Source organism: Pteropus alecto, unplaced genomic scaffold, assembly GCF_000325575.1.
Source record: "Pteropus alecto unplaced genomic scaffold, ASM32557v1 scaffold23, whole genome shotgun sequence".
In the NCBI taxonomy this organism is placed as follows: domain Eukaryota; kingdom Metazoa; phylum Chordata; class Mammalia; order Chiroptera; family Pteropodidae; genus Pteropus; species Pteropus alecto.
Window position 1 is genome coordinate 8,226,299 of NW_006435837.1, and position 9,062 is coordinate 8,235,360.

General features: G+C 42.0%; 2 protein-coding genes across 5 annotated transcripts in view; one reads left to right on the forward strand and one right to left on the reverse strand.

Moving 5' to 3' along the window:
- OFD1 (OFD1, centriole and centriolar satellite protein) overlaps positions 1–4,197 on the reverse strand; it is a 44,131-nt gene extending 39,934 nt beyond the window's left edge. For 2 of the 4 annotated variants that reach the window (XM_025046592.1, XM_006911663.3), the window contains exons 1-2: positions 3,897–4,197; positions 3,553–3,651 (exon numbers count right to left, since the gene is read on the reverse strand). In XM_025046592.1, coding sequence (XP_024902360.1) covers positions 3,553–3,645 — 93 coding nt within the window. In that variant the 5' untranslated portion in view covers positions 3,646–3,651; positions 3,897–4,197. Of the gene's footprint in view, positions 1–3,552; positions 3,652–3,896 lie in introns of those variants that run through there. The other 2 variants (XM_025046593.1, XM_025046595.1) reach the window with 2 other exon arrangements.
- A 7-nt stretch (positions 4,198–4,204) lies between these two features.
- TRAPPC2 (trafficking protein particle complex 2) overlaps positions 4,205–9,062 on the forward strand; it is a 14,064-nt gene continuing 9,206 nt past the window's right edge. Inside the window, exon 1 of the mRNA XM_006911664.3 lies at positions 4,205–4,339. The gene's annotated coding sequence lies outside the window, so the exon portion shown is untranslated. The remainder of the gene's footprint in view (positions 4,340–9,062) is intronic.

Consider the following 9,062-nt stretch of genomic DNA (forward strand, 5'->3'; position numbering starts at 1 on the left):
GAGTCCCCTTTATTTCCACGATGGTTCCAGATCCACGGCCAGAACTTGAAACCTTCCCCTGCACTCGGTCTTAGCCCGTGAGACAAGCGGCCTGGTGGGTTCTGGAAAAAGTGCACTGGTGGTCAGCTAGAACCCATGTAGACTCTGACTCAGCAGCAACTTCTGACCGGGATACCAACTACAGGAGAAAATTCTACTGCTTCCTCACCTCTCTGCAGATTGTTGGAGGATATGAAAACAATATCGGGTGAAACAAGTTTATTGGGCATATTGATTAAGATAAAATTGAGTTCTCAAAAGGGAAATAACATATGCAAGAGAGAAATCAGTAAACCCAAAGAAGGCTTATTAAAATGTACTTTTGCATATAGTATTTACATCTCAAGATATCGTGAAACAATAATTTTCTCACATTTTATAAATAAAGAAATCTAGGTTCAAGGTGGATAATTTTCTCGTTTAATTCACTAGTGTTATTATTCATTTGGTTTTAAGAAAATCTCGAAATTAATTGAACGACTGAGTATTTGTTCTGATCTATTTTGCATGTAATCTGGAAACATACAACTGGGCTGAGCTTAAGGGTATGTTGCCTAAATTCATGGAGTTCAGCAATAAATAATATCTAATGTACTTTTATCAATAGAATACAAGCAAGAAACAAGTGGATTTGTTATATCTCCTTCTATCCTTTAGCTAGAGAGCACTATATAATTACAAGTACAGAAAGGGATTTATTATACATATAAAATCCTATAGTACAAAAGACATTTACACTGAACAGAATACACATGGTCTGCCTCATGAAATACAGTTCAGTAAAGAAAATAATAATACAAGAGAAACGACAGCATTCTCCATCAGTAAAATTTAGAGGTGGTTTAAGTAGATTTGTAACACACTAAAGAAGTAATATATTTAGATCCAGCTTAATTAATAAAAGGACTAAGAGTGTCTTGCAAGTGAGTACTAAAATATGATAAAATTTAAATGAGTGATATAAGCAGGTGACAGGAAAATAAGAGTAGAAAAAAATGAAATGATATTATAGATGAATTCCCATTTCGACAAACACAAAAACATGCCATCTAGCACTTGCTACAAGGAATTGCAAAACTGGCTTGGGGCCTCCAACGGCTGATGCAAAGGGAAACCCATTCAGAACTAAAGCTTACAATGCCCCTTAGAAATAAGTACGGTTATTGTAGGGGGGAGAGGAAGTGGGAAAGGAGAGGCCTGAGGATCCTCAGCACATCTCTCTTAGAAACTGACAGACTGAGTAGTCTCAAAATAAGAAAAGGATTTGATAAATTTCACTTAATAGATACCTATGACTTGTATTTAACAATAAATACAAATTCTTTTCAAACATCTAAACAGAATAGGAGTTAGGCCACTAAAAAAATTCAAGACATTTTAAACATTAGAACTCACCCAGGCCGCATTGAACTGAGAAAGTGAAAATTAGCTCAGGCTGAGAGAGTAAAACTCTGCCCTGCCATTGATCAAGCTGAATAACAGACACTGGACAGCCAGCTGCAAACAGGAAACAACATTTCTCCCAAGGGTACACGGTAGCTGTAGAGTGAAGAAGGCTGGCATAATCCTCATACCAAAACCAAACAAGGATAGCTCAGAAAGGATACTGATTAGTCAATACCAATTGTGACTTCATACAGATATGAAGTAGAACACCAGCACATCTAATCCAGAAACACAGAAAAAAGAAAGAATATATACCATGCTCAGGAATGCAAGGATCAGTCCACATTAGAAAGTGTATCAATGCATTATATACTACAATCAATTTCAGGTGAATTAAAGGGTTAACTGTAAAAAAATGAAGCTTTTCAAAAAACTTAAAAGTGAATATTCATGCTTAGTGAAGAATTTAGCGAGAATAATCAGCAAAAACTAAAAAGAAATTAAATTTGACCATATAAAAATGTAACATCAATATTTTTAGAGCCAAATTAAAACTGAACACCGAGATAAAGTATTACCACAAAAATGGAAAAGAGATTAATAGTTTCTACTAAAAGAATTCTTATACATTAATAAGAAAACACTGACACTCTAGGGAAAAAATGGGCAGAGAATATCAATGGTCAATCCACGGAAAACACAAATGGCCAGAAAGTATCTGCAACCTCATTAATAATTAAAGGAATGAATACTAAAATAACGGTTTTCCAATCTTAGATTGGTTTTTAAAATGTCATGATGATACTGGAGTGAGGCAAGCATTCTCAAATTACTGGTGGAATAAAAACTATTACAATCCTTCTAGAACGAGATGCGTACACCAAGAGCCTTAAAAAAAAAATGCTCATGCCCTTTGATTTGATTTTCCAGGATAAAGTGTCTACAGGAACACAAGTAATGCCACTTAATCTATCCTAGGCAAAAAATGAGAGAGATGCAATTGAAGGAACGTGTGGACCTCGGTAATAACCTACTCAACATCTTAAGTGTAAAATATGCTTCTGAAATATACATAGTAATAAAAACATTTGAGCTAATCCTAATCTTTGCTGTTAATTCATATATAAAGTGAGCTAATAAATATTTGCTGCCCAAATTAAATATTCAACAGGGGACTGCTATATAAATTACCCATACATCCAAATATGAGCCTGGTCCCACCAAAAATGAAGATTTCAAGAAACTTTTAAGGACACAGGAAAATGTTCACCATATAACATTAAACTAAGGAGGATACACACACACATACACACCCCATTATGCCAGTTAGTGGTTGTAGCAGGGTTGACTTTTTATTTTGACCTTTCTCCTGTATGTTTTTCTGTATTTTTCAGATGAGTCTGAATTGGTTTGTTTTAAAGTTACAAAAACAATGGGGGAAGGAGAAGGAAAAAAAAAAAAATCAAGTTAATTTTTTCTTAATTTCCCACTTTAAGTATAAAATAGACTTCTATAATGTATATAGTAATGAAATGTATATAGTATATAGTAATGTATATAGTAATTCAAATCCTTTGTTAATTCATATATAGTGTACTAATAAATATTTGCTGCCCAAATATTCATACCTTTCAATATATTTTAAAGAAGAAAGTTCTCATTCCCCAAACTATTCTACAGTAAGCGGTACCATAGATTGGTTTTTTAAACGTCATAACACTGGAGTGAGACAAGCACGTTTTCTATACGGTTTCAATGTCTTTCATTGAAACATGACTGTTACAAAACCGCTTATTAATTCAGGAACCTATAAGCCAGATTTATAAAACAAGCCTAATCTCCCTAAAATGTATTCATTTTATGAAGGTACCCAATCTTATCTTAATGACAGATCAATAAATCTATAATTTGAATATGCTCTTTTAGACTACTCAAACTCGAAACCATTTGAGACTATTGTTCCAGAATATAGTTATACAGAACATGAAAACATCACTCACCAATACGATCTACAAGTACATATCGTACTACTTTTAAAACCCAAGAACTGGAGGGATCTAAATGTGGACTACCTGTTACATATTACACTTGGAAAAGCTGTACAACGGATATGCCTAAAACTGATACCTTGAGCGTGTCCAGTATACCCCGATCCTTAAACGTCTGGTACAGCTTTTTCCGTAGTTCATCTTGACTCAACATCTTAGTTTTGGGGGGCATGGTGGACTGGAAGAGAAAATGGTTACGGGTTACCTAGCAGGCAGGAGAGAGAGGAGGTGAATTTCTGACAACAGACTCTTGGCTGGTCTCCAGGAAGCCCTATGAGGCCCGGCGGGAAAAGTTGCTTTAACGAAAACAAACAAGAGGCTTCATTTCCGCCGATCCCGAGGAGGCGCCGGTGTAGCTACCTGAGCCCTCAGGTGTCTGCTTCCTCCCAAGCCAGCCGCACCCGCCCCGAGTTTGAGACCCACCCCAGGCTGCAAGCCGAGGACTAGGGGCCTCCCAGCCCTCGGAGCCTGCCTCTGTCCCGGGGGATCGAGAGGCACCAGGAAGCTGAACGCTCTGCCTCCCACTCCGAACTCAGGCAGAGAGGCGCACTTCCCTTCTCCGCGATTCTGACGAGTAGGCGGGGTCGTGGCCCACGCGCGACTTTCCCAGGAGGCTGGAGGGCCGGGACTGGGAGAGATGAGGCACCACAGCTCAGAGCCGGTCCCGCCCTCTCCTGAAGCCAGCCACGACGAGCCTCCCTAGCCTGGAGCGTTACCGCGCATGCGCTGGGCTGCGCGACGCTCCGGCTCCTCCCACATATCACGAGAACGCAACGGCCGAGTCTCGCGAGCGCTGCTCTGGGAATCTCAACTGAAGCTGCTGAGGCAACTGACTGGGTATTTCCATTGTCTGCGTCTCCGCGCAGGTAGGGAATGTCGTGAGGAGGGGGTGGGGGCGCGGCAGGCTCTCCAGGACACGTCCCCGGCCCTGCGTGACCCGCGTGTTGGCCCTGTCCGTCCACCCTGTTCCCATCTGGGGCAGCCAGGCCCGACCCGGCCATTCCCCAGCTGGCTGAGTCCAGCACAGCTCACCTGGCCAATCCACACCGCATTTCAACCTGCAAATGTCCACTAGCTCGGGGGCTTCGCTTCTGTTGCCTTTCACTAGGTCACCCAGCTAACCCAGGGCTTCTTAACTGCGGCACTATTGCCATTTGGAGCCCGAATATTCGTTGTGGGCGCTGTCCTGTGCACTGTTGGGTGTTTAGCAGTGCACCTTCCCACCAGTTGTGACAACCATGAATGTCTCCAGACACTGCCAGATGTCCTCTAGAAGGCAAAATCGCCGCTGGTTGAAAATCAGTGAGCTAAAAACTTCGAGTACCCACCGGTTTTGCATGCTGTGAGGAAGAAGTGAGCCGGGTACCCAGGATGCTTAAATCTAATTAGAAAAGGAACCAGTCTCTCCAGAAGCAGTAATGAAAACATTGTAGCGGGAGAGCTGGATGAGAGCCAAGATGCATTGTTGACTGGGTAAGGAGTTTAGAAAAAGGAGAGGTGGTTGAATATGGAAGTGGCCGGGACATCGCTAGAAAAAATGACTTCATCTGAGCCTTGACGGGTAAGATTTGGTTGGTGGCAAAAAAGAGCAAATACTTGGCACTCCAGTAGGTAAGTGCCCTCTCCCAAACCCGCAGCGGTGGATAATTGATCACAGCATTTTTCCCCGCTGACTGCACTTCGTCTCTCAATCTTTCTCAGCACCAGTTCCGGGCAGTCACTGCCAGTTGATTAGAACTGGCTCAGGAGAGGAAACCCATCTGTCATCCCTAGTCAAATCCCTTTTCCATTAGACAGCATATCTTATTTAAAGATACCATTTTGCTGTACACTGTTCCCCCCAAAAAGGTCTCCCCCCTTCAGTTTAAACATTCGCTGTTCCTTCAATAGTTTTCCAGATCATTCCCAAGCTTCAATCCTGCCGTCCTCCCAACACAGTCCAGTTATTCTTTTAAAATGCTATTTCCAGAATTGAGAACATTCCCCAGAGATGATACTGGCAAAGAGGACATTGTCTTCTGTGAATGCAGCCTAGAATTGGCATTAGCTGGTTTTTTGACCACTATCAGACAGCTGCTTCTTATTGAGCCTGCAATTAACGAAAACTTATGAGTTCTTGTAGGTGAACTACTCTTAAACTAGGTTTTCCTCATCCTATTACGCAGTTCATTTTTTTCAAGCCCAAAGGTAGGACTTTCCTTCTACAATCTCTAAAACTATTTTTTTTTTAATTTCACCTAATTCTAGCCATGCAGATATTTTAGAATACTGACTCTTGCCTTCTAATAATTTGGCTGCCCTTAGCATGTTATCTTTGAATGTGGTAAGTTGGCTTCATCTCAGTTGATTCAAACGTTGAGCTGGGATAGGTTAAGGTCAAACTCAAAGGTTCCGGAGATGCCCTGCTGTCAACTGATCTGGAGCACTTTATCATTCAAGTCAACTGTGGGTTGCATCCCTTATTCCACATGTAATGAGTGCTTCCTGGCCCCCGGCATTGTTGCAGCTTTGGAGATACCACAGATGGTGTTACCATCCAGGCTACAGCTCTCTAGTTGTTTTAGATACCAAATTACTTCCGGAACTGACTTACTGTCTCCTGTATTTCCCTTCCAAAACAGAAAATGTAAGCTTGGCATGACTTGTTCTCAGTACAACCAGGAGTACATGAAAGAATAATAACCTACTCTACTTTGTCTAGGGATTCACGTTAAAGGAGTTAATGTATAATAAAAGGTTCTAGTGTGGTGTCTGACCAAAGAGCCATTTAATACATATTTCTGTTGGTGTTTTAATCTCTTCAAAAGTACTCAATTATAGACTAGGAGATAAGCCTTTTTTGTTTCTGAAAATTGGAATAACACCAATCTCTGATGGATGGTATGGCTCTTTTCTGTTCCTGCGACTTCTCATGTCACTGATCACTAGATATACAATCACATCTGTTTAATCCAGGATACCTAGTTTGCTGAGAACTGAAGACTTGTATTTATTAAAATGTCTAGATTTTTTTTAAATACACCTATCTCGAGGTTCAGAGCCTGTCTAACCTTGTTTCTTCCATCCACACTTGCTGCTTGAAAATCATTCTGTTTGAAAAACTTAATTCATTCAGATCTGCGTCCTCTGTTATTTAAGTGTGTACCAGGTGCTGGAAGCAGTGACCTTTCTCCCTGGCTTCTTCCTGGTTGTGGCCTGAAAAGGCTCTGTTTTTCTTAACATATTCCACACATTTCAGCTCATTTGGGGCTTTTGTCCTTCTGACACTTGCCTCCGGGCTTCTGGTCCCAGGTCCCATTTTTTATGTTCATTACTAGTTAATGTCCTACTTATTACACTATGTACACATCCTCTTTGAGTTCAAAGTAGTCCAGAGCTCCTTGCGTCACCACGTTGACTCCTTTAGTTGTCTCTCAAAAGCAGCTCAAGGCATCCTAGCCACTGAGACAGCTGCAGTTCTCACCGGCTCCCCTCCATTCTGCCAGCAAGCCCCGTCCCCTGTAATGGAGGATTTCTTCGTTAAGTACCTTAACTTCAGGAGCTTCTCACAAAGGTGCTGGGAATCACTTGAACATAGGCTATCAATCAGGCCTGAGACCCCAAAGGCCTCAGCACGGAGCTTTTCCGTGTTGGGTTACTTCACCCCACCATGCCTCATTCCTGCATTCCCTTCTCTCTACTCCAGCATTATCTATCCCACACTGTCCAAAGTACAGCCCCCTCCTCGCAGCTCCATTCTGCAAACATTGAGCACTTATGTGTTAGGCTCTGTGTTAGAGATACAGGCTGGAAAACACCACAGCCCCTGTTCTTTTCCACCCTGTCATCCTCATATTGCTCTAAGTAACTTCACCTTGACCCCATTGCCTCCTTCCCACTTTTCCCACATTGCTTTGAACCTCATGTCCCGTGGTAAATGAACTTGTCACCACTCTGCAGAATGCACCTTCTGCCTTTTGGCTGACACTTCTTAAATATTTCCTTTTTTTCTCATACCTGCAGGTTTTGTGGGGTTTTTTTAGCTTTGATATGTGTGTTAGTTTCCTACTCCCGCTATAACAAATTACTACAAATTTAGTGGCTTAAAACAACACAAATGTATTACCTCACAGCTCTGTAGCATAGAAGTCCAACACGGTCTCTCACTGGGCTGAAATCCAGGTATCAGGAAGGCTGTGTTCCCTTCTGGGGGCTCTCGGGAAGAATCTGTTTATCCTTTCCAGCTTCTAGAGGCCGCCCATGTTCCGTGAGTCCTGGCCCCTTCTTCCATCTTTAAAGCTAGCAACGTTGCATCTCATGACCACCCTCCATAGTTATGTTTCTGTGCCTTCCTCTCGCGTCTCCCTCTTCCACTTTTAAGGCCCCTTGTAATTGTATTGGGCCCACCCGGCCAGTCCAGGATCTTCTCCTTGTCTTAAGGTCAGCTAATGAGCAACCTTAGTTCCATCTGTAGCCTTAATTCCCGTTCGGCTTGTAAATTAACAGTCACAGGTTCCCGAGATTAGGGTGTGGACTTCTTGATGAGGAACAGAGGGGCTGTTCTGGCTGCCACCCCACGTTCAGAATTGACGTGTTCATTTGCATTCCTCTACCTTCCCTTCCTGATTTCCTTTCTCGGTGATAGCATCACATTTTGATATTCTGCTTGATCACCTCATCCAGACATTCAGAAACACCCTCGAGTCCCCAGTTTAAACCATTACCAAGTTTTGCATAGCTGCCTCCTCTACACCCTGAGATCCAGTCTTCCTTGGAGGTGCCTGAAGGGCCCCTATTTCAGGTGATGGGAAAATTGAGCAGACACATACACAACTCACACAAACAGCAGTTTCTACCACTAGTGGCTACCACATTGGACAACACAAGTACAGAACATTCCATTCTCGCAGAAAGTTCAATATGCGGGACAACACAGAATTCTTCAGTGTGTCTCCCCTTTGCCCACTACATAGGCGTAGTAAGCCCTCCAATATTAACTGTAGACATTCCCTTCCTGAGACAGGGTGGTTATACAGTTTCCTTTTCTTCCACTTCATTTTTCAGTTTTTCCTTATCAGAATTGAATAGAGTTTTCTCTCTTATTCTTTAGCTTTTTGTGAAATCAAATTATTGGCAGCTCAAGTTCTGCCCAGCTGGGCAGTTTGTGGTGTAATCTTTATGTGGTATTTCCTTCAGTTCCCTTTCTATTTATCTTCATGCTGTACTTAGACCTCTGCTTCTCTCCAAGTCATGGATTTCCATACGGGGGTGAGTGTGTTGCGGGGTGTGGGGCAGTCTTCTTTATATGGATATCATTTTCTGCTGCTTCTTAAACATGTGGTAGAGAGGGGAGTATCTGCCTTATTTTTTGTTTTCCTGCTGCTGCTGCTTAAATGTTTGTGCTGAAGTAAGCCCTTCCCTTTGGCAAGCTCCAGCTCTGAAACCTATTCCAGCAAAAATGAATGATATCATTATTGACTTTGTTAACATTTCAAGCTCCCATCCCTCTTCCTCTCGAGAATTATTGCCAATTCTCCTAATTTTGCATAGCTTTTGTATCGTTCCTGCTTTTCTTTGTTATCCAGTTTTACTGTTTGGGCCTTTTTCTCA